The 25,929-nt window shown below is 41.3% G+C and overlaps 1 protein-coding gene across 1 annotated transcript in view; it reads left to right on the top strand.

Annotated features, from left to right (window-relative positions):
- ERBB3 (erb-b2 receptor tyrosine kinase 3) overlaps positions 1 to 25,929 on the top strand; it is a 96,718-nt gene that overhangs the window by 43,369 nt on the left and 27,420 nt on the right. Inside the window, exons 2-13 of the mRNA XM_063293504.1 lie at positions 2,893 to 3,044; positions 6,597 to 6,783; positions 15,194 to 15,319; positions 16,978 to 17,043; positions 18,277 to 18,395; positions 18,985 to 19,126; positions 19,356 to 19,469; positions 21,344 to 21,464; positions 22,281 to 22,354; positions 23,237 to 23,327; positions 23,680 to 23,879; positions 25,786 to 25,918. Of these exons, the coding sequence (XP_063149574.1) occupies positions 2,893 to 3,044; positions 6,597 to 6,783; positions 15,194 to 15,319; positions 16,978 to 17,043; positions 18,277 to 18,395; positions 18,985 to 19,126; positions 19,356 to 19,469; positions 21,344 to 21,464; positions 22,281 to 22,354; positions 23,237 to 23,327; positions 23,680 to 23,879; positions 25,786 to 25,918 (1,525 nt within the window). The remainder of the gene's footprint in view (positions 1 to 2,892; positions 3,045 to 6,596; positions 6,784 to 15,193; positions 15,320 to 16,977; positions 17,044 to 18,276; positions 18,396 to 18,984; positions 19,127 to 19,355; positions 19,470 to 21,343; positions 21,465 to 22,280; positions 22,355 to 23,236; positions 23,328 to 23,679; positions 23,880 to 25,785; positions 25,919 to 25,929) is intronic.

Genomic DNA, 25,929 nt, shown 5'->3' with positions numbered 1-25,929 from the left:
GTTTCCATTAACAAGGGTGTCTGGGCCCCACAGACCTTCTGCCAGAAACATCTGGGGGAGGATTGTCAAAAAAGTCAAGATGGCAGTCACAGCAGTGTGATTGAAGCCCTGTCCCTTTGCGTGTGCGTACAACACCAAAACATGTACAAAAAGGGGGAGGGCCGTGATCATGCTGCTGTGGCTGCCATCTTGATTTTCTGATCCTCTCAGTAGGTGCTGCTGCTTTCTGAGAAAATTAAAGCGGTAGAAGGCTGTAACCCAGTGCTTTATTTGAAAGTGTACCTACCTGTCTGGAAAAAGATAAAAGCAAGCTGGGGTATTGGGAGCAGCTGAGGGGGCGGTGGCCAGGATCAGCCTATTCTATCTGCCTTCTTGTTAATGGACATTTTATGAGTGAATGTTCCACAGTGACAACTTTTTTGTGTGAGTGCCCATAACATGCTCTCAAACTTTGAAATGTGTTCACTGACTTAAATTGGAGATCCCTGCACTAATGGCGTGTGCTTGTTTGTGGCTTAGTGTGTTGCGTGAACCTCACCAATTTTGGTTTATTCAGCCAACTGTGGCCTAGTGCGTTCTGCAACACAGGCAGAATTTATTTATGGCAGCAGAGTAACATTGCTACCCTTTGGAAACATTTTCATCTGATAAGCTGTAGTGTTAGGTACATGAGTACCATTCACTCAAAGAGAAAAGAGCATCTTATCTGCGCTCTCATGGTGAGTGGCTGGGTGTATATATCAAGTGCTTTGTTTGGTTCTGACTTGCTACAGTGCACAACTGTGGCTGTTATGGTTTGAAAGCATAGTTTTTTACTTATGGTGAAACAGCCAAATGTGGCTTCTTCAATAAAGCAGAATAGAAATCCTAGCTTAAGGCATATATGAATCCAGCAGATAGTCCTTTTTACTTTTTTGGGTCTTACTTTTCCAGTCTATTGTTCTGATCTCTGTGGTGGATGCAGGAAGAATCGCCAATAAGTGCTTGCTTGCTTGTTTATTCAATTAATATTTTTATATACTACTTCCTGTTACTGTAAATCTCAAAGTGGATTTTGTGTTTTCAAGTAACTAGATCCAAAGGGGTTGATCCTGATCTCATCAAGCATCTTAACTCCTTATGATTTCAGTCTTATCACACCCTTCTTCTTACAGCGTAGTTAATCTGTGCTATTTAAGCTGTGGGGGAGAACCTGACTGTTTGTTTACCTTCTGGGAGAGCGTACTAGGCATGCAGATGCTCACGGTTTAAATTCTGGCAGTGTGCCATCTAGGACTGGGTGAGTTTGGTCAGAGTCAGGAAGCAGGGAACCATGGTGACGGTTTTATACTCTTTTCTGAGTTAGTTGGTGGCACCTATTTATCTTCCAGAAGAGCAGCTTCTTCCAACCTCACACCCTCCAGATAGGTTAAGACTGCAGTTTTCAACATTCCTAGCTAGCATTCAGATTTTGAAACTCAGAGGTCTTATCGTAAAAGTGAATTATAGATCGATATTTCACAGTTGAGGGTAACAATTCTTTCTTGACGGTTGGTGATGGATCTTCATACACTGTAAAACTGAATGTAAAACTCGTTGGTCTTCCTACGAAACATTGAGCTTCTTCTGATTGGATGGGACTTCCTACTGCTCAGGGTAAACAAGTTCAGATGTTACGGAGAGGGAAGAATTAATAATTGTTTGTAAATGGCAAGAGGAGGGGGAGGAGGAGGAGGAGGAGGAATGTAAAATGTTCTAGTTTGTAGGTCACACACCTGAAATTTCTCTTTGGATATTAGCCATCATTACTATCCTTCCAAGGAATTCACAGGAAGATGCCTATCTCTAATGATAATAGTTCCAAGATGGAAGCAAAAAGTGAATTTGGCAGGAGACACCATCAAACATAGTTGTTTGGTATTGCCCTCACTGGATTTTGCCACATCTTCTTATACTTCTTATTAGTTTGGATTAGCAGGCATCTGTTTTAGGAAAATCCCTTTATGGATTATGGCTCTCTTTCTTACATACCTTTGTTATGTGTATCTCTGTTCCTCTGCCCTGGGAGCATTTCACCAGAGTCCATGGTGAATATTCAAGGACAACAGCTTTTCTGTTTCCCGGCTTTTCTGGTTCCAGTACAAAATGCACCTGAGATCCCTCCAGGCTATTTTGGCTGTAGATTTATTCCCAGTCTTCCATTCCTTATAGCTCCTCCTGCCAGTTAAAGCAGCCCAGGCAAAGTGAACAGGGGCAAAATTGACCAGAGTTAATTAAACCAGTTTGAACTGTTGGCTATCTTTCTTCCCATGACTTGAAATGAAATTGCCTTGAAATTGAAGCTCTCCATCCATAGAAACTATAGGGACATAATGAGATTTTGCTCAATTGCAAGTCCTTGGCCATGATGCTATTGGATCATCAGGGAGCTTATTCCATCTCAAAACTGGGACAGCACCTTTGTCTAGTAACCCCTTTATAAAACTGACTTGTGTCTAATAATCCTTCCTTCTCCCTAAAGAATTCTTCAAATAGTAATCCTGGAAGAGGTAACAACAATATCTTAGCACCTTCATAAAAATCTAATTCAGATGTTTTTAGATGAAACCCATGACAATGAAACTGACCTAAAACTGAAACAAGGTAGATATATACCAGTCAAGACTGATACTTTGATTAATTCGATAGAAGCATCTGGAACAAAGTGCCCCATAAGAACTTTTATTGGCCTGGAGCACCTCATCTTCTCCATTCCTGATATTTTGTTGTGTCATGCTCTGGTGGACATGGTTGATCAAAGCATAAAGTGGTGATATATGGATAACTCTGCTTTTTATGTTGGAGACTGTTATGACAACTGAACTGTGGCTGGTGGGCTTCATGAATGATTTATGCATTTCATTTTTCTTGCAGTCTGTGCAGGCACCCAAAATGAGCTCAGTGTGACAGGAGATGCCCAGCAACGGTATCAGACGCTATATAAAATGTATAACAACTGTGAGATCGTCATGGGTAACCTTGAGATAGTGCTCATTGGACAAAACCAGGATCTATCTTTCTTGCAGGTAACTGGAGGTGGTGGGGGACTTTTTCGTTTTTTTTCAGCAGGTGTGAAGCTAGCACAGAAAATTCATTGTGGGAATCTTGGCTTTCTCCGTCTACATTCATAAGGCTGAAGTCATCTACTCCAACTTTCTGTTTCAATTAATGACTATAAAAAGACATGACAAACAATGATCATTCTCTCACTTGCCCCTGGCAGATAAAAAAATCAGTGATATAGCACATCTTACTAGGGAGGTCTCTTACCTTGTTATATTCTCCAAGAAGATTCTAGTTCATTTGACTGATTGCACAGAAAAACCAGAAAATATCTACTTGTCCATTCCATTGTATCGGATCATTCCTTTCCCTTCCCTGAATGCCTGAATCATGGGAGACTAATTATTTTGAACAATTTAAATATTATCCAAATGAAATATCAGATTTACTGATCCTAAACAGCTTTACTCAGAGGTAAATAAATTTAGGATTGATGCTTCATTTGTATAATTTGATGCTTTGAAGTCATTGTCAAAAAATTCAGTAGGTCTTTGATTATTCAACAGAAACAATATTTTGGATTGATTGATTGATTTCAAGAACTTATATGGCCACTTCTCTCACACAGTGATCTTATTAGATTCCACTGCATCTGTATAGGAAAGAGATGAGTAAATGATTGTATTGTTGGAGAGTGAGAATAACATTTAATTAAAGCATATGTTTTTGTGATGTCCTAAAATTGTTATGTTCTGGGAAAAAGTAATCATATACATTAATATGACCTTGAGCATACATTTCTGAGTATAGTCAGAAGTCCCCAACACTTTTGGAGCAGCAGGAATTTTGAGAATTTATTGTGGATTGCTGACAAGATGTCTTCAATGGAGAAGGGAGTTGCTAATTTGCATAATAGCTGCCTTTTTAGGCATGGCCAAATAATAAAATATCCGTATCCTAGAAGAGGTTCTGGTGAAGTTAAAAGTGATTTACCTGAGACTCTCTGTATAAGTGAGACTCCACACTTTTCTGTTCCTTTTCACAGAGAGTAACCAGGTGTTATTCAGAGACACCCGATCCACAGAGAAAGCACATGTTTCACCAAAAGGCCCACAAAAAGACAAAAATAAATAAATAAGATAAAAGCCACAAATGCATGGCAGACAGGCAATGCACCTTATCTCCTTCCTATCCTGTTCGGCCCCAGGGTGCTTCCTACCATTTCCCATAGCTTACCTTTATCTTTTTTCTGTCACATTTCCAAACAATATACTGGTGCTATAGCTATACAACATTACTATTTATAAGAATGTTTCTTGGTCCACGGAATGTCCAAAGGCACTCCTGGAATTAATGAAGGTTTTGAAGGCCAGCATTCCATTTTGCTGACCAGCAGCATTCCAATTGGTTTTCTTTTTAATTAAGCAACAACAACAACAATGCAAGAGTGGTAGAGGATGCCCACAGACCCCATATTAGGTAAACCCAGACATAGAAAGGGAGCTTACTTTGATTTAAAAAAAAAAAAGGTATTTGTGCTGGGAAGAACATAGAGTATGTTGGTAGTAGTAGTTTACTGGCTGGCTGAAAACTTCTCTGTTGGGGTAATTTATTTTCATTTCATTATTGAGGCAGTGGAGGTTTGGATTATACTCAGAGAAGAAGCTGCGAGGGTGAGATACCCATCTCTGAATGGCTATATGATAACATTAATCTAGACTGAGCCTGCCTGCCTATGGGATGTGGAAATCCATGTCATCACAAGTAGAGAAGATAAATGGGACCAAGTTACCAAAGTCAACTCTCCTTCCTTCCAGTGGCCTGATAATCTGTCAACTACTAACCCAATGAGTGTTTTTGGAAATCAGAGAGGTCTTTTCCTTGCCTATTTGCTCTCCCACAATAATCTGGGGTTTCTGAAAGGTCTTTTCTAAAGCTAGCCAACTCCTGGCTCCAATTCTGACACATAATTAACTAAAGAACTCACAATGTGGTGATGGCCACCATGCAGTATGATAGCTGACTGAAAGAGAATTGGTTACATGTCTGGCTGATAGGCCTGTCATTGCCAGGGCTGCAACTAGGGGGGGCAAGTGGGCATGTGCCCCGGGAGCTGCGCTGGGGAGGGTGCCAAAATGACAAAATAATATTTGTATACTGAATGTTTTATTAATTTAATGTATAATAGAATAATAAAACTTGCTAACACCTCCCTCACCAACCCATGGGGGGCCACAGAATCCATGTTTGCCCTGGGTGACAGAGACCCTAGTTGCGGGCCTGGTCATTGCGTCCAGCTGTAACAACTAATGTCAAGCCATTATGTTCAGACATTATGTATACCTTACTATGAAATGTTCAGGATAACCACAGCAGACTTTCTGGATTTATTTATTTATTTTTATGCTTTGGATATAGTATTTTGCAAGAAGATAAAGTAAAGACTCCTTCAGGTTTTACTTATTTCTTGGTGACTTCATGGACACAACCATACATGCACACACACCCAATTAAAATGAATCTCTTGACATCTATATATTTAGTGGGTGTAGACTGAAATTTAATCATTTTTCTTAACCCCAAAAAGAAGCAAATGGTAAGTAGTGAAATGAGAGAGGGGATGATGGTGGAAGAGATGGGGCAGCCTGGAAATTATTTCTGTTCTGATGCCCTAAATATAGAACTGTGAAGATAAATGTAAGAAATTCTAACAAGACCTTATAACACAAAGCAATGGGAAATTCAGTATTAATTTTTCTGAAAATGTAATGAATATTGCAAAGAAACTGGTGTGCAATGAACAACTATGAACGTATGAAACGTTAAGTGTACATTTACATGTTATGAGGAATATCTGAGTTTTTAGATATGGATTACATCCAAATAACAGTATAGCAGATGATATGGAATCTACCTGAAGGCAGGTGGTAGGAAAAAAGTTTTGCCCACCACTCACATAATTTTTGCCAACTATGCTGCTTCCCAGACACAGCTGGCTGGGAGAAAATTGAAAAGTGGAGGGTGGTAGCTCTGCAAGATCTACTTTTCCTTCCTGTTTGGCAATTTCAATCAGAAATCGCTCCCCCTGCTGATTTATTGTGCTTTGGCAATGACCTCTGTTTGAAGATGTGAGTCTGTTTAACTTCACTCTACAAATTGATCCTTTCCTCTAACTGTTCTTGTTGTAGTTTGTCAGAACTGCATCCAAACTTTTGTGGAGCCCCTTGATGCCTGTGGAACCACTATCATATCAAATACAGTTTTTTAGGCTGCCATCAGTTGAGGAAGAACGGGGGGAAACCAGTTATAATCACATGCATTTTCCTCTCCCATCAAATCATGGCATCCTAAGGTGGCATCTATTTAGCTCAGGAGCCTGACTGATTAACAAAATGACTAGCTGCACAGTTGATGGTGAATATATGCAATGGATTTTATGGCAGTTTCCCCCAACTTGGTGCATTTCTGATAATTCCTAGCCAGCATGGCAAACAATCTCTGAAGGATATGCTTAGTATATTGTTAGGTATGGCTGATTTATGGTATCTTTTATGATTTCATTTCATTCTTCTTAGACTATCCGAGAAGTGACTGGCTATGTTTTGATTGCCATGAATGTCTTCACTTACCTGCCATTGCAAAACCTCCGTATGATACGTGGGACCCAGTACTATGAAGACAAGTATGCCCTCTATGTGGTCCTCAACTATGAAAAAAATGTCACACATGCTCTACATCAGATGGGCTTCAATCAACTCACGGGTAAGATGATGATGGAGTTTGGGCTCCAGGCAAACCAGACAATGTTCCTTTACATGTGAAACAACCATCAAGTAGTTTGAACAGCTTATAGCATTATGCAGGCTTGTTGAAAATGAGTGGTGTATATACAATCAAGGTAGGGGTGGTAGTTGCTTTGTGGCCCCCAAGCACAAGGTCCCTGGCCAAGCATTTGGCTGTGGCATGATGGGTGGGAGCCAAATGGCAGGTGGGAGCAGGCAACAATTAAGTGGGGTGACCTCTAGATGGCAGCAAAGAGTTACATAAAACTCTAATGCTTTGCTACCATCTAGTGATCCTTCGGATTTTTGCAGCCCCAATCAGGCAGGCCTAGCACTGATGCCACACTGCTCCACCCCCTAGAGAGTGTCCTGACTAATGTCGCTTCAGTTCCAGCCGAAGAGCAGCTTGTGTGCACAAACCCAGGGCCCTAGAACAAGTGTAGCCACTAGCTTTTTAAGTAATGGCTGATGTTAGGATGCCATCTGAGAGGTTTGTCTTGAGCGTGCTTGAGAGGGGGCCCAGAACAGGCTACTGCCTTTCCTGATGAAAATTATTCCCAGACCAGAAAGAAGAAACAAGTGAAGGACACTGTGCTGTCCAATATTCTGAACACATGATACATCTTAATGAAGCAATGTTATGAGGAAAAGCCTTCAGTCAGTAAACAGAGTTAGTATGAAGGAAGAGGAAAAGGATGAGGAAGAAGCAAAGGGCTCACACTGCAGCCCATCTGTTGGGCTTCCTATTTCCCACAATGGTAGCCAAGAGCTGCCTGAAATAGCCTTCTACCATATTTGTTCCCAACAGCTTAAATTCAGAGGCACCCTACTTCTGGACCTGGAGATCTAGCATAGCCACCATGACTATCAACTAATTTATCTGATTACCTTTTAAATGGAAAGCCACCATACTCTCTGATAACAGCATGTTCAATCAATCAGTTCTGCATTGTGTGAGGAGATCAGTCTAATTGTATGACCCTGAATGCTAATATTATGATTGAAAGAGAAAAAGGGGGTTCCCTCTACTTTATTTATACCTTCACACTTTAGAATGAAAAATATCATTTGGAAAATATTCCTGGTCTTACCAAAGGCACAGCCAGGAGCCAGGAGTCATCTAGATAAAGGGAGATGTTGTGAGCTAAAGAGAAGCCTACAATTTGTCAGGATTAAAATTCCGTTTGCCTCTGGTACCTTGATAGAAGCCATCAACAGGTGAATAGTTGCTAGGCTTGTGACTGTAGAAGATGTGTACAGACACGTGGATCTTAAACGTACATGGCGAGAAGATGTAGAGGTGATATGTTATTCAGAAGATAACAGAAGTCCTGTATTGCAGTGGTGAGACTTGTTTTGTGAAGAAGATTCAGTGTCGTGGATAATATTAAACAGGGAACAACAGCTACAAGTTTGGTTTTCTGGTCAGTCATGAAGTTCAGTGGCGGCTGGGAGTTGGTTTTCTTTTGAACTCAATTGTTACGAGGCTCACATGAAATAATCCCATGAACACTTTCAGGAGGGATGAAACTTGGAAAAGAAACCTAAAAATAAGAGCTTCAAGACCAAATTGTGACCACAAAAGCAAATTTAAGGAACTAGTTTCAAAATAGCTTCCTCATTATTGCAATTTGTGAAGTTAATTCCTAAAAATTCAAAAAGCACAAACAGCTTTAGGTTCTTAAAGCAGAGCTATGGAATAATCTCACTCTTCTCCTAGCACTCCACCAGCTTGGGGTAGTTCTCAGGAGGGGCATTATAATAGCACTATATATTTACTGCCGTGAAAATATTTTGGATTGTTCCCTTCCCCAGAAAACTCTAGTAGAAGTCCTACTTTCATAATGAGAGCTTAGATCTCAGAGCACCTCACTACAGTTCATAGGGACTGTTGACAGAAACTGTAACAATTACCCAATATGAATGTGTATGTAGACAAGCTCTTACTTGTGACTTTTGAGTCCTTGCCTTAGCATTTCTTGCTCCCCTCATTATGATTGCATTTATCAGGAAGAGGGACTGAAGGCTGAAAGGAAGTGTAATCGGATCCACACAGATTGTATCAATAACATGACAGAGCAGGAGAGGAGAGAGTTCAGATCTGTGGGATCTGCTTGGCTTTCTTTTTAATTAAAATCCTTCAGTATATGGAAGAGAAGCTACAGTGAACTCTCCTACTATGGAACACTCCACTCTGGAGGTACCTGTTCCCCCTGCTCTGACTTTTGTAATTTCAGCAATACAGTTTTGGGATGGGATCATTTTGCTGTTGCTATTATAAATAGTTGGGTGTCAGAAATTATTGACTTAGCTCAGCCAGTGATCTACCAATAAATTTCCTTTCTGCCAGATACTCAGGGAGGATTTTGAACTGTGTAGCTTTAAAAAAAATAGTAAATGTACTTGGACCTCTAAGGAAACTTGATAAGGGTAGAAAGGGTGAACATAGAACCCATTCTCAAACCAAGGCATTGATGGGACTTAGTGGCCTAGATGGTTAGACTACAGTTCCCATAAACCAGACTGAATAATGGTCAGGAACAACTGAACTATCATTTAGCAATATCTGAAGGGCAACACATTTCCCACTTACTTTTTATTCTTAGTATTTATTTATTCTCTGTTCTTCAGTAGCAAATTTCAGTCATTGCTTAATTGACTAAAGTAGAACTTCAGTGGCTGGTTTCTACACTGAACAATAACGATCACCTTGAAGCTGTTGGGCGGAAGCTTCTAGGAGTCAATTTTGCTGTGTTGGTTTGCTGGTTTTTGAATAGTACCTGTCCTGCAAAATATTGAAATTGCTATCTTCCCAACCATCCTTCAAACCAATTTTCTAGCCCTCAGAACAGCTGTGCATCTTGAAATATAGTTGATCAGTTTGTTGGTAACTGCTTCCATTTTAAAAAGTAGATTAGGGTTCTGAGAGGAGTTCTTTAATTCAACCACAGCTCAGATTATTTCCCTGTGAGCCCCATGTAAAAATTTTAGTAAGAAAAAACACAGTTACAAAATAGATGTTTAAGTGCATATGCAGTTGGCATAATTTTGTCTTTTTGGTGATAGAACTTAAAAGTTGTAATATAGTATTCCAAATTACATACTATGGGCTATAAGGAACCATCTCAGATGAAGCCTATTAGTCTCCCTGTAAACTCTGGCTGGTACAGCATTTTCAGTCCCAACTCCAACATTGGGAAATTTAAAATAAAAAAATGTAAGAGAAAACTCAGGAGAATAGAAAGAAAAACATAGTGTCTTCATTAAGGTGCATAGGATAAGGTGAAAGGGTTTTATTTTGTTGTTGTTCTGGGCCAGCTTCTATTGGTGTGGCTTTGTTGCAACAGAGACTAGTTTGCGAGAGGGGTGGGAGTATTTAGCACTGCATGGAATGGGCTCCTCTGTAATTAACTTGTGGCTCTGCCTGTGTTTTCTTGCAGAGCATCCTCAGTAATGTCAGAGTTAGGAAACAGGACTGGATGTTCTACCTTAGATCATAATTCTGAGATAGCTTTATGGATGTTGTTTATTGGGATGTTCTACCACGTTTAAAGAGGCAGCACCATGTTCTCTCTGCAGGATGACTTGGGTACTTACACCAAAGGAATTCAAATTCAGTCAAGAAAATTTGAATTCTGTAATCTATATACTTCATTGGAAAAAAATAAAAATATGCACATAGGTGTATATTTACACAGTTTATTCTGCTTCTGGTCTCCCTGTGAATTTTGACCTTTTCAAATTTAAGGGTTCAAAAGTTAAAACTGAGCTTCTCAGAAGTTTGCCATCCTTTTAAAAAAATATATCTTGTATTTTAATCAGAAATCTTCTAAGCATATGAATTGGAAATAGTTTTTCTCTAATTATTGGAAAAAATAGAAAGGGAAGGGAAGAAGGAAAGGTTACTTTCTTTCATGTATCTTACAAATGTGGTTTAGGCATTACATTAAGGTATGTTTTGCCTAACCATGGTATATTGAATGAACCACAATTGCCTGCATTTGTACAACATGCTAAGCAGTAAAGCATGGCTGGATTCACACACTGCAGTAAGCCAAAACCAAACAAACTATGGTATGTCTTAGTATAATATGAGAACCTGACAACATTAAAATAGTTTGATGCAGTTGAGGTAGTCTTGTAGCTTGCCAGCAGGATAAATTCTGGCCAGTGGTAAATATTAGTTTCTCAAGGAGCTGAATTCTGTGTCCAGTATGAAATTCCATTTATTTTCTCTGCTTGTACAGAACTGTAGATTCCACAGATGGCTGAGTTAAAATAGGTTTCAGTATTACAACTGGAATGGGATAAAACATTTTTATATACTGGTGTTCCTTCAGCACAATCCATAAAAGCCAATTTTTGACAGCTGCGCTAATAAAGGGATGGGTTCACACAAGGAGTGAAAACAAACCTGTGTATCTCTTATCAGCCACTGAGTCACATATTTTAAGTGGCAGCCTACACCCCTGTTCCTCCTATTACTATCTCTCTGAACTTCTGCTTATATCTGAAATCAGCTCTCTGATTTGGAGATTTGTGAGTGAAAGTCCAATCCACCGAAAGAATGTATGGATCCACTTAGACAATACACTTTCAGGGCTTAACTTAATTGCTTCTTTATCAGTTCCAAGAGACAGGTTTATCAGCCAGTCATATTATGCTGTCTTCTAACCGGCCAAGCCTTAACAGGTACAACAGGTAGAGGCCAATAAACAATAAGGCCTGGTTCAAGGTCAGATTCATACACAGTGGAGTACCTGGAATTCATTGATGAAATAGCTTCATTTGAGTCTATAATTTGGGGACAAAACTTTCAGGAAAACATATACCAACTAATTAGCTGAGAGATACAATGCCCCTGCTTGTCTGACTATGATGAAATTGGTATTATGAAAGATCTTGGGATTAATTTGCAACTTATGGAATCATCAACTATTTTACACAATAAATGCATAACAGCATCTGATTAAGCAGATTCTGTGTTCCTATAAGGATCTTTTTCTGGTTCTTGTTCAGGATTACAGTATGTAGCCACGTTATAAGAAGAAATGTTAACAGTTGATAGGTTTTCTGGATTTTTGCATTGCTTGGGATTTGGTAGGCTCCTAGTTTGCTGCAGTGTGGAGGTTAAGTTTTAGAAAAGTAGAACATTATTCCAAGGAGACAGCCCATAAGTCTGCAAATCAGTTCTCTGCCCTCTCACAGACTATAGTATTTGGTGAACTGAGTATTTTCAATGCTTGGAACAAATGTGCCTGATACAGTGAGGTTCTTTTGGTTTCCTTGTGGATAAATCAAACAGGGGAGGAGAACAGGAAAGGAAAAGAGAACACAAAGCCCAAATTCATGAATTGTAAATATACTATATGTGAAAAGCATTTCAAGAGGATTCTTTTGGCATGATTTCTTCCCCCCAGAAATCATTGCTGCAATATATTTGTTTTGTGATTCACTTTCTCAGTGACTAGACAAGATTACTTTATCCAGATTCTGGAACAAATGCTAAATAGTTTGGCTGGTTGAAGTTCCAGATTGATCCTTATATTAAAAATGCTTTGTACAAATAAGATCCCAAAGATTAATTTATATTTTACACAACTGTCGAAGGCACAGCTTGTCTTCTGAGTGTCTTCTAGTCAGTGTCGTTCTTGATCCCGATGCTAGATTAAAACCTAGTCCTGCACAGGACAAAAACAAATCACAAGGCTCTCTCCAAGTTGATCAGCCTTCCATTTCTGGTGCCATCTTTATGTTTTGAACCTGTGCAGAGACTATGGAAACCATCTTGAGAGCAGAAGGTTTAATTGCCCTAGCAGATATTCAGGTAGTAAGCCCTGCTGCAGATACGCTCTTTCAGAAGTCAGGAGAGTGAATCCAACTTCTCATCTTTTTCCCCAAATAGGCAATTAGCAGAATCAAAGCAAATGTGGATCAGATTATTTTGATGGAGAAGTGCTTAAAATTCCCCCAAGGCTTTTTTTTAGTGCTAATAAATTTGTCCCTATGGTTGTTCTAATCCAAGTCAACTTTGCTTTCTGTGGATCATAGCAGCTGCTTCTATATTTGTGTGAAATCTCAGTTTAGACTGGCTACCCCTAGGGATTAGCAAAGAGTTTTCCAGGTCTGATTTAATGTATCTATTAGTTAAACCCAGATGAGTAGAGCTGCATGAGAGCTCTTGGGAGCACGTCAGCAGAGTGAGAGTAAGGCAGAAAACCTGAAGCAGGTCTGTGCATGTTCTAGATTCCTGTCCCAGCCAACCTGTTCGGTTGATATTGATGCTGCTGTTGTTGAGCTACCATGGCATTAAGAGAGAACACCTGTCTTTCTATATTCCCATCACTTGATATTTCTGTTGGCTGGCAGAACAGCTTGGCTGGGGAGGCACTATTTGTTTTCAGAATGATGTGAGTAACATTACTTGTTACATGGAAGTGCCTTTGGGGTTTCATGTCTGTTGCTGGTACTTAGAATGTATTTCATGCTACTAACAGTTTGCTTGGTAGAATAGTAGAATGCAGAATGTACTGATTAAAAATTACTGTACTAATTTTGGGTCAGATTCTGGTTTACATGAATGAAGGATATGCTAACACTTGCTATTAGTCTTCCTGCCAGCTGCAGTGTCTAAGTTAGCAGAGGGAATTTTATGACTCTTCCACTGGGGCTAAACTAGAACTCCCAGCAGCTCCAGCCAGCATAATCAAAAGTGAGGGATGATGGGAGTTCCCCATCCCCACCAAAGCAAACTCCTGCCAGGATTTGTCTACTGGATGTTTATGCTGAAATCACTAGCTTATGTCAAACAAGCCAAAATCCAAAAGCTTGTTAGGAACAAGCTAGGATTCTTAGTCTGCACATTTCAGTAAATGAACAACTCATGGATAGGTTTCTTAGCTATGTCTCCTAGGAGGAGGTGTGATTGAGTAGTACATAGAAAGTTGTTACTGGTTCCTCTGTAAGCCACATTTTAGAAGAAAAGAAATATAGTTTGGCAGTGTCAATTAAATGTAAACATTACTGGTCCTTGTTGATAAATGTTTATGTTTCCCCACTGCATGTGCATTTTAAGATTATCAAAATATGACAAACCTTAGCAAATAATTTGGCCAATTTGATAGCTGTCTATCTGCAAACTTTAAGGATTCTAGAGGATCCAGAATATCGTCACACAATAGTGAAGGTACTTCATTGGTAATCCAAAGTAATCAGTCACTCAGGTAGCCAGCCAGTCCAAAGATATGAACTGTAACCATGGACCCCATTTGGTGTGATGTGTCAGCAGTCTAGATTTTTATATTTTAAACAGAGCAGTTAGTCAGAGTTGCCTGAGGGAACTCCTGCACCAGACAGGAACTAAAGCACATCAATAAATATGAAATATTTATACTAGGCCTGCCTACTCCAGAAACTTCCTACTGCAACCATTATAGCACCCACCCCAAGCTGCTGGTTGAGGGTTCATATATTTGACCTGGATTCATTTGATTAAACATCTGGCTCCAAGAACCAAAGGTGCTAATTCAGTGTGTATATCTGTATGTGTGTAAGTATGCATCCATTGATGCATATAATCAGCTTGAAAAAGGCACAGAAAGGGGAATGGGACAAGAAGCCAAAGATTGGTAATAGCATTTTGGAATGGAGATGGAACAAAGAAGAAGATATATTTCTAAGAAAAATTCAGACAGACTGCCTGTTTGGCAGTGCAATCTAGTCCCTTGTTGATGTTGTATGACTGCACAGATCATCATGGAGGAAACCTGTGTGGTCCCCAAGAGTCAACACTGACTTGGTGACACATAATCAAATCAATAACTGCACAGAGATGAAGATCTACACGTATACACAATAATGTCTGAAAGGAGCCCTTGCATACAGATGTTAGATGCCAAGAGCTTTTGTGTGTAGTCAGTGACCCAGAAGAAACAGGAGTCCTCTTCAGTTACACAGAAGGTCTTTTACACGTATTAAACTATGGGAATTGGATGTTTAAGATCCATTTCCCTTTCTTCTTCTGCGTTCTGAAACAGGTTTGGTGGAGAGACTCAACACAGTTTTGCCTTTCAGTAATTTCCAACAGGAAGAGAGGAAAACAGCAGGCATGAAACAGTATCTTGTGGAGCAGGGCTTCCCAAACCTTTTCTCTCGTTATCCCCAAAACTGCTTATCAGAAAGTCCTTTTTACCCAATGTAGGTAATACACTTTAAGTCAATTTAAATGTCCCTGTTGTGCCTGGGTAATGGGTTTGTGGGTCGTTACCCAAAATAAAACCACTTTTATCTAATTTTGGGTAATTTACCCAGGTTTGGGAAGCACTGTCATAGAGGCTCAGCATACTGCCCTAAGTGTACAAGAAGAAACAATTACGGTTTTTGTCTTTCAGAAATCCTCTCTGGGGGAGTCTATATTGGGAAGAACAAACAGTTGTGTCATGTGAACACAATTGATTGGGAAGATATAATCAGAGACCCAAAATTCCACGCCGTGGTCCATGACAATGGGGAGAAGTGTGAGTATTGGTCATCTGTTCACAGCTCCTATAACTGGCCTTTCATTTACACAGGAGACTTTAAAGACTGTGTTCTTCGTCCAGATGAATGGCTCAGCCTTACCCAAACTGGTGTCTTCCAGATATGTTGGGATGGCAACTCCCAAAGTTGGATTAATGGCCACATTGTTGGTTGGGAGTGCTGAGAGTTGCAGTACTAATACAGGTAATCCTCAACCTACGACCATTTGGTCTGCGACTGTTCCAAGTTATGATGGCGCTGAACAAATGGTGTATACGACCAGTCCTCAGAGTTCTGGCTGTCCCAGCACTCCCATGGTCATACGATTGCGATCTGGGCGCTTGGCAGCTGGTTTGCACTTACGACCAGTTGCAGGGCCCCTCAATCATGTGATCACCATTTGCAACCTTCCCTGCCAGCTTCCCACAAGCAAAGTCAATGAGGAAGCCAGCAGGGAAGGTCACAAGTCACTGGGGTAAGTCTCCTCCACCTGTGTACCCTCCCCCAGCCCTCTATGCTTGCGTCATGCCAGCCACTCATGCACCCTCATGCACCCTACCCGACCCATGCTGCATCTTGTGCACACTCCCCAACCAGCGCTGTACCCATGCACACTCTCCTCAACCTTTGCCACACCCTCGCAAACCCTCCCCGACCTATGCTGCACCCCTGTGCACTGTCATACACCCTCCCCAACCCGCACCACCCCCTCACGCCCCCTCCCCAACCCACGCTGCACTGTCGTGCACCCTCCCTGACCTGCAATGCACCCTCCCCAACCTGTGCCCCGCTTCCCTTGGCACCCACTCGCTCCCTCCCCCACCTGGCAGCAGCCACTTACCTGCCTGGCAACCTTTGGTTGTGGGAAGCCAGCAGGAAGTTGCCTCACCTAATGACCATGGGATTCGGTTAACAACGGCAACTGGGACTACAGGGATTGCCATCGCTAACTGATGCGGTCGCGGTTTATGACTGCATTGCTTAGCAACGGAAATTCTAGTCCCAGTTGCCATCGTAAGTTGAGGACTACCTGTACGTAACTAGAGGCCTCCAGTTGGGGAAAGTAGGTTTAATCTTTCAGGGAAGGTTTGGGGATTTGGGATCTGTTTGGCCGTTCAGTGCAAAATATCCCCTCTCCATATTACCCTGTGGAATCAGTCTGACCTGTATGCATCTTCCCACCTCCCATCATTCTGTTCCTTTTCTCCATTTTGTTATCATTTATCAGCATCAAAAGGTCCCTGAAGCTCCTTCTCTCAGCCTTCAGAGATAATATGGAATGCTAAGGTCGCCTTGACCTCATCCAGTCGTCCCCTCTCTCCAGTTACATGCAACTGTTGCCTCTGTTTTTCCTGTTGCCTGTATACTTTACTTTTCCTCCATCATGGAACTTGGGATAGTGACCTGGGCATCAGATATCCATGAATTGATTCCATTTTATTTCATTCATAGCCATCCTGGGATGGTCTGGCCCGACAGTGGCCTACCCCAGGGATTTTGGAAGAGTCTCCTGGCTGGGGGTGTAAGTTCCAGGAGTGTAAGGACAGTCTGTTGGTATAAGGCCAGCATTCACCTTGCATGGCAGGCCTCCCTTGGATCCATCAAGCTCACTATCTCTGTTGTGATGTTGTGTGTCTTTTTCCTCACCCCAATGCAGGTACTCCATGCCATGAAAACTGCAATGGCCATTGTTGGGGGCCTGGTCCCGAGGACTGTCAAAAATGTAAGCATTACAAAATATCTGGCATAATTCAGCTGTTGTCGTTGATTAAAAGTTGGGACTCAGCATTTCTCCAGCCCATTTAGGGCTTTTTCTAACAGCGGTTAGAACCCTTTTCAGCAAGATGAGCCCCCTGATGAACAAATAATGTTGAAGCCAGAAGTTGAGGTTGTGATACATTGCAACCTATCCCCATCGTTGCCATGAACAGGAGAATTCCCTTTCAAGGCAATTGCTTGTAGGCTGTGCAAAGCATTTGAAAGATGTGTTTCGTGAAGTGTCTTAGCATACTGTAAGTGACATGTCCCTCCTTGAGGCAATAAAGCATCTGGAGACAGCATTCAAAGCAGCCACATCAGCTTTGCAGAAGATGGGGCTGCTTTAAGAGTTCAAAAAGGGCATTTCACTTTTGCTAGCTCACTTTGAAATGCCTTGCCCAGCTCTAGTCACTTGTGGGGAGAAAAATCAAGCTTTGCACTACCTGACCCAGGGTTAAAGAGGAGGGGAAACAGACCAAACATCTGGCAATTTCAACCCTCTTTTTATGGCTGAGAGACTGTGACATGGGAAGAGTTGCAAGGATCTGCAAATAGTTAAACTAGCCCAGATCAATTCCAAGTAAGTTTTAAAGTAGAATCAGAATATTTGGGCAGCAAAATGTATGGTAGTCTGAACATGCTGTTAAAAGTAGTTTTTAGGTCTGGGACTCCCCAACCAAGTAGTGATGCTAGCTGGAAAAGTTAGGAAAAATCAACTTTCTAACTTCATTAGAAAGTTGATTTTTCATCAGCCAAATTGCCCATGCACAGGCAGAAACAGAATCCATCCTGCTGTTTCAGAATGGTTCACTCTGTAGTAAAATGTTTTACTTAGTTCCTCTCCATTTTGTATGTTCCCCACCTGTGGAAAACCAGTGCAAAAGCACCCTTTAAAACAACATAAGCTGCAAATACAACAAAGCTATCTTCCCATTCCCATTCATGGCAATTCAGTGTCATTTAGTTAGCTCTGGGATTAGAGTTTGCTAAAGTTTGGTTTGAGCAGCATACTAAGGACAACATCCCAAAGGCTTGCACTTTTCATTATTATTTAGAAAGGTTCTGTGTTCAAGGTAACAAATCAATATTATGTGTGGTTATGGGCATGCCCAAAGCCTTGGATGGGAGAGAAGAGGAATGACTGATCTTTAGAGTGCCATCAGGACACCAACCAGCATTGTTTCTATCTCTACCTTAGTGACAAAGACCATCTGTGCTCCCCAATGCAATGGACGCTGCTTTGGTCCCAACCCCAATGAATGCTGTCATGACGAGTGTGCAGGAGGTTGCACTGGGCCTCTCAAGACAAAATGTTTTGTATGTAACCATGCCCAGTTTCTGGGTCCACCTTCACAATTGCCAGCACCTCATCTTCTCTGCTTCTTTTTCTGCATTGGGGCCAGCTTCCTCATTTTTACCCTCTGTCAGAATTGCTAATATTTCCAAAACGTCATACTATCTTAATCCTACCACCTTCTCCTGGCTTCTGGAGTTTCAATGCCAGAGTCTTCCAGCCATCACCATCATCGTCTTTCCTAAATCTTTGCACTACTTTGTACAGTCCTGCCATCACTCTAGTCCTTGAACATTAGGGCCTTTTGTTTTCATCCCAGAACTGATGTATCCCTCCTTTCTGCCCCGCCTGTATTTCTTCCCACGTTTTCTCTCTTCGGTTTCCCTCATTCTACAAGTACAGTTTTCTGGGAGGTTCCAGGGAGAATTTGAGCCCTTGTTTTACAATATCCCTCCCAAGCCTGTGTCTCCCTTTGATTTGTTCAGGTTCTGTGTGTGCTATCAGGAAGGGTGGGGAGAGTCTGCCTTTCATTAGGAGAAAGGTCTCTCAGCCTGGGATGATGGGGACAAAGGTCTAATCCATCATTCAGTGACATTCTTTCCTCCATCTCAGGCCTGCCACCACTTCAATGACAGTGGAGCCTGTGAAACCCTCTGCCCTCAGCCAATGATCTACAACAGACTCACCTTTCAACTGGAGCCCAATCCTGATACTAAATACCAGTACGGTGGTGTGTGCGTCAAAAATTGCCCACGTAAGCCCTGCGTCATGAACATGGTGATATACTCTCATGAAACAGAAATAGATTGTATTCTCTGGAGCTTTTCCTTCTGCTCTGTGACTTTCTATATTCCCTTTCCAAAAATGGAGATATTCATCAGTGTTCTGTCTCCCAACTTTCTTTGATTCTCAGGTATCCCACTCTCTAGCTACCCATTTCTTACAATGTTATTTTTCCCACCCTTTATTTCACCTCCTCACAGATAATTTTGTGGTGGATCGGACCTCCTGTGTCAGGACCTGTCCCAATGACAAAATGGAAGTTGAAAAAAATGGCCAGAAGATCTGTCAACTTTGTGAGGGACTCTGCCCAAAAGGTATGAATGGGAAGCACTATCAATTTGGCAAAGAATTTTGAAAATATCCAACCATTGTTAGCCTGGGTTGAACAGAAAATAAGGTTGGAAGATATGTTGAAATTTTCAGCTTCCCAATTGCATGGGCCTTTCAAGTCCATCTCCACTAATCCCATATAAAGTCTGTGAGTCAGAAGTGTTAGTTGTTACCAACTGGAGTTAATGAATGTAGTAAACTTTATTTGATAGCCTATGATTTAAAAAAAAATGATTAGCTTATGATGGCCACTGATAATGAACTGCTTTCACCCCAGAACTCTTTAACATATAGAGGGAGGAAATAAATATGTGATATGCCATTATCTAATATAATTTTCTAATTCTATTTAAAATAAATAAATTACGCAAACTAACTTTTTCAAAAAATGAAAAATAAAGGAATCTTACTTCAAAACACTGTTTTTTGGAAGTTGGGGTTTTTTTTGCAAAAAAAAAATTCTTATATGTTTTTATTATTGCTGTGAGCCACCCAGAGTTATGGTATGTAAGATGAGCAGCCATGTAAGTTTAAACTAAACTAAACTAAAATAAATTAAAATCTCTGCACATAACTTCTGTAATTTGACAGGTACAGTTTCATAGGCATTATTCAATAAGTAATGGTTGGGATTAATATTTTTCTTCTCACACAAACATGCACAGCACAGCAGCACACATTAAATACCTCCTTTGCCAAAACACCTTCTGTGCCTGTCTGCCTGCAATTACCCAGATAGATATAAGAGCCAACTCTTCCTGCAAATGAAATTTAAATTTGTCTGAAACCAAAACATCAAAGGCACTTTTAAAAAAAATCAGCCTAGCATCTATTACTCTGAAATCGGGCAGGCTTCATTCTGCTTTTTATTGGTCCAAGTGCAACCAGTTTCCAATTACCAAATTGGCCTCAGATGTAATCTTCCCGTTGGTGTAACTTTAATTTTTGATTCTCCCAACTCAAATTAAGCGTTTCCTTGGATGGGGAAGTAAGAAAGGAAAACCACAATCTCAGTGAACTCCTGAGTGAAATCTGAAAAGCTGAACTTTTATATGTGTGTTTAGTAGATCTTGCGTAGTCTGTTCTGTATTGGGGGGGGGGGTGCTGCTAAAAGTTATTTGCATACATTATAAACTTTTTCATGTCACCTTGAGCATCCAGTGACCCAAACCAATGAAAATGTGAATCATATTATCCCTGATAGAACACTACTTATTTTTTTAATAAATTTTATTAGAAGTTTTGCAATGAATGTAAAAGCTAACACAAACTAATAAAGAGTAAAAGGAGCAAAGAAAGAAGAAAAAAAAGAAAAAAGAAAAAGTGCAGAAAGAGAGAATAAAAAGAAATAGAAAGGTATAGAACACTACAATACTTATTTTGATTATTCTGTTGTACTAAATTAAGGGAGGGGCTGGGGGTGAAAGCTATCTGCAACGGCCACCCAAGCTACTACCAGGGTCACAGGCTATCATATATAACCTACCCCATTCAGTTACTCCAGGTGCCCTTGACCGTACAGGGCTTGTGCATGGCAAATTAGCTGCATGTTATTTTAGAAAAAAGTAAGTGGGTTTGCTGGGAATGTATTGGGCTCCTCCTTATGAGGTTTTTAAAGAAACAAGTGCAAAAGTAGACACTTCTGAGACTTTATATCTTTGACCTTGGAAATACGCATGTTGATTACAAAAGGTAGAATCAGATGACCCTAAATTGGAGCCAGTTCAAAACCTGGGGCAGAACCCAGTCACCAAACCCTTCCCTCTTCCATTAACTTCAGGGGAATATATGGAGTGGGAGGCTAAATTTGAGCCATTTACCACCTGATTGTTCATCCCATACCTTCTCTTCTTCACAGCTTGTGAAGGGACCGGTATTGGAAGTAAATATCAGACAGTGGATTCCAGCAACATTCACCGATTTATCAACTGCACCAAAATCTTGGGCAACTTGGATTTTCTTATCACTGGTCTAGAAGGGTATGTACGTGTGTGTGTATGTATGTTATTTCAAATTATATCCTGTCTTTCTGCCACTCAAATGTGCAAGGATGGTGTCTCATTCTAAAACATAGCTATACTTGTTGAGCGGGACAGTCTTAGTTTGGGTGGTTCTCACGTATCTCTGGATCCCAGTAAATTGGAGTGGAGATAGATATAGTACCTCTTTTATCATTCTTCCTTTGCCATCCAGTTGCCGGCATTTTTGTTGGAATTTGGTGATTTACAAGTAACAAGCATAAACCTAGGATGTTATATTTACAGTCATGTAAATAATCACATACAGGTAGTGCTTGACTTATGACCACAATAGGGACTGGAAAATTCATCGTTAAGTAGTGTGGTCGTTGAGGCATTACGTGACCGCACCCAATTTTATGACATTTTTGCGGTGGTGGTGAAGTGAATCATGCAATTCCCCATTGATTTTGCTTGTCGGAAGCTGGCTGGGAAGGTCGCAAATGGCAATCACATGACCCTGGGAAACTGCAACCATCATAAATACGTGCTGGTTGCCAAGCACCCAAATTTTGATCACGTGACCACAGGGACTCTGCAATGGTCATAAGTGTGAGGACTGGTCATAAGTCACATTTTCCAGCCCCGTCATAACTTTGAACAGTTGCTAAACAAATTGTCATAAGCCAAGGATTATCTGTACTTTTAATTAGGGAAATAAACCAAGGTGGAATAAGTTACCCTGTAATATGTGTTCCTATAATGACATTCTTGAAGGAAAATGCTATCAGATTCCCTCTCAAGATGCTCCACTGACCAGCTCCCTTCTTTCAACAGAGACCCTTGGCACAACATAAGTGCCCTGGATCCAGAAAAACTCAATGTCTTCCAGACAGTGCGAGAGATCACTGGTGAGCTGGGATGCAGAGAACTCTATACAAATATGGAATATGTAGTATTTTGTGTGTAGTGTAGATGGCAAGGACAGTGTCTCTTTGATGTTTCGTCTGGTGTCTGGTGTCCTCTTCCTGGCATAAAACAAGCTTGAAGAAAAGCTAGAAAGTCAGAGAAAGTTATTTGGAAAAGAGAGTTTGGAACTCTGAGAAAGGTCATAGTCTGGGTTTTTTGGGAAGAAAAGCCCACATTTCCCAGCTGCTGAGTTCCACGTTTCTCTTGTGAGCTATGAACACTAAGTTGGCAGAAAGATGGAATACAAGTAAAGTAAAGTAAATTCCAAATAAAATTAAATTAAATGGTTGGAACAGGCTGTGTAGGATGTAATAAATCAGATTCAGATCCATGTAGGTCACAGTGTACCAAATGAAAAGGACAGGTTTGCTGTTAGAAAGGAAAGCTGGCATAATACTTCTTGAGGAGGTGGTGACCTATTAGTCATGCTGGCCAGGCATTGTGGGAGCTTCCTGGAGAGCACCAGCGTTAGGCAAGGCTGCTCTGGAAGTTAGAAAAATAGCAAAATTTACATGCAGGGATTTGAATTTTGGAGGAGGCATAATTGTTGCTCAAAAAAGTATGATTCCTAATATCGCTAATCAACACATGCAGTGCAACCATTTCATCATCCTTTTGGGGATTTTCTGGGCTAAGAAACAGAATGGAAGAAGCATTGATAGGGCTACAAATAGCAAAGGAGAAAGTTGCCCCCTTGTAAAATTCTGTGAGGCAGGTCAGTTAAATGGTAAAAAGTCTTATTTGGGGGCACCTGAAGAGGTGGATGTGTGGTGATGAGGTTTAGGGGATATGCTTTAGAAATTACCAGGTGGTTCTTGTTCTAGGTTACTTGAATATCCAGTCGTGGCCCAAGCACATGCAGAATTTCAGCATCTTCTCCAACCTGGTCACCATTGGTGGGCGCAGCCTGTATAAGTAAGCATTCTTTTCCTTGACCAGCATCTTTTCCCTTTGCATTTGAGTTGTAGGAAACTTTAAGGCTGGTGATCCCTCCAACTTGCCTCTCCTGCTGTAGAGAAGTTGGCAAGTTTGAAAAGCCACTACAGAAAAGGCAACTGAGTTTGCAGTCTGGCACTTTCATGAATATGAAGATTCCTCAGTATCTGATCCAAGGATGGGATTGAAGAAGCGTGTTTAGATTCTGCTCTGCCAGTTTCCCACACTCGCTGTGCCTCCAGTACTTGCGAGTTTAAAGAAGTTGCTTCTGTATTCCCAGCTGTTGTGACATCCCTCTTCTGAGACAGAGACTGTTGTGTGCTTTTTCTAGCCGTGGATTTTCTTTGCTGATCATGAAGAACATGAATGTCACCTCTTTAGACTTCCGCTCACTTCGGGAAATCAGTGCTGGCCAGGTCTACATCACTGAGAATCGGCAACTTTGCTATTATAACACCATCAACTGGGCACGTCTCTCTCGCCGACGTTCAGATCTTAACATCAGGAGTAATAAATCTCCCAGGAAATGCAGTAAGTGTGGGTCATAGAAAAGGGAGAGAAGCCGTGGAGGGTGTGGCATCCCATGCATGAGCAGAATCAATCAGCAGGGGTTGTTTCTGTAGTAGTAATACAGGATGTGGCTAACTGCTGCACTAGGAATTATTTTTCTTTTTCACATGTGAGCCAACATACACATGGACAGTATATAAAGTCACCTAGCCCAACCGGCTGCCCTCCAGATATGTTAGTTTATAATTCTCAGAATTTGGAGACAGCACGGAGCACATCTATCACATAGGAATGAATCTCTCACTTTTCCTCTCCAGGACTAACCTTACAAGGACACCCCAGAGTGCTCTCTTCTCCACCCTCCTAGAAAGGGAGCACTGTCATAGGAAGGGGTGTTACACACCCTCCAGGTTCACTTATGGTCACTCACATACAGCCTGTTGAGGCACGCAGATCTTTTAAGCCCCCCTTGCTTTCTGCCTGGGTTTTCCAGACAGGTGCGGCTTCAGCAGACAGGACACACAGCCTTGGTCAACAGCCAGGAAATGACTAGGGCAGCCTTTCTCAACCTTTTGACCCTGGAGGAGCCCTTGAAATATTTTTCAGGCCTTGGGGAACCCCTGCAATTCAGGTTCAAATATAGGCCAGAAGTTACAAAATTATTATATATTCGTTTCATGTGTAGGCCTGTATAGATGGATGAACGGTGTTCTTAAACTAAAAATAAAGAATGAAACTTGCCTCTTTTATGTGAAGTTGCCTGAACTTGAAATTTTTTTTAAAATAAATCGTGATCTCCCAGGGAACCCCTCGTGACCTCTCGCAGAACCCTAGGGCTGCATGGAAGCCTGGTTGAGAAACCCTGGATTAGGGACACACACACATCACTTTCAACCAAACATTGAGGCCCATCAGGTTCTTTGGAGTACATGGAGACCCAGTGAATTTAAAGTAATAGTAAAACTTTAATGGTTACAATGTACATTTGCTCTTTCTCACACGCATACACACACTCATCCACACTTACCCATGTCCTTCTCAACTAGGCTGCCAGGTATTAGCTAGAGGGAAGGAAGCCACCAAGTCTGGATCCACAAACAACTCAAGGAGTGGGTGGGCTTCAGGACTCCTTTTTATCCCCAAAAGTTCTTGCTTTGTTGATCAGCTGGAATTGGGTTTTTTTCCATGCACTCAGCTTTTGTCTGCTTCAGGTGACATTTTTCCTTTGTTTCCTTAACAACTTTTAGTCAAGATTCCTGCCTTTTTGTCCTCTCCAGTGTACGTGCCTGGTTCATCTTTAGGTTATGGCAGCTTCATGCTTATGTGCCTGGTTCATTAGGGCAGCTTTAGCCTAGGCTTCAGCCTCATCTCACAGGGGAAAGTGAATTTTGATTTGATCAGACTCACTCAGACCACACACATTTCCCACCTGCGTGGTGCTTCTGCTTCTGGGTGTCTGTACATAATGAATGATGTGGATCTGCTTCCGTCATGAGATTGTTGCTGGCGGAGAGAGTGTGATGGTTCCAGCCATGTATTAGTCTCAGGTCTTTCATACACACATGATAGCCTCTCTCCTATCCAGTTGCAACGAACAAGACAACTGCAACCCCATAATATCCATACCCCACAAATGCTCATTCTCTTTCGCCCTCAGCTGCCTCGGCCAGTGCTGCTCCCAGATCTTCCACCAACAACTTGGTGATATGGCCGATGAGCATGCTGGTTGTGTGCAGTAACAGCAGTGTTGTCTGGGAACAGCAAGAGCAATTTGGCAATTAGAGCCATTGGCGGTTCCAAAAGTTTCTGTTTAAAATAAGATGATTGGATATTATCAGTTTTCCTACTCAGGATGACCAAAGGGGCTTGATACGTGGCCCCCACGTTAAGGTACTGTTCTGATCCAGACATTCTCTTTTTCTACCAGTTCAAGAGGGAAAGGTCTGTGATGCTCTTTGCTCTAGTGATGGTTGTTGGGGGCCTGGCCCAGACCAGTGTGTCTCCTGCCTTAACTACAGCCGTGAAGGTGTCTGCATTGTCTCCTGCAACTTCTACGAGGGGTAAGAATAAC

This window comes from Candoia aspera, chromosome 2, assembly GCF_035149785.1.
Source record: "Candoia aspera isolate rCanAsp1 chromosome 2, rCanAsp1.hap2, whole genome shotgun sequence".
In the NCBI taxonomy this organism is placed as follows: Eukaryota; Metazoa; Chordata; class Lepidosauria; order Squamata; family Boidae; genus Candoia; species Candoia aspera.
The sequence above is the reverse complement of the archived record's forward strand: the minus strand, read 5'-3'. Positions and strand labels throughout refer to the sequence as shown.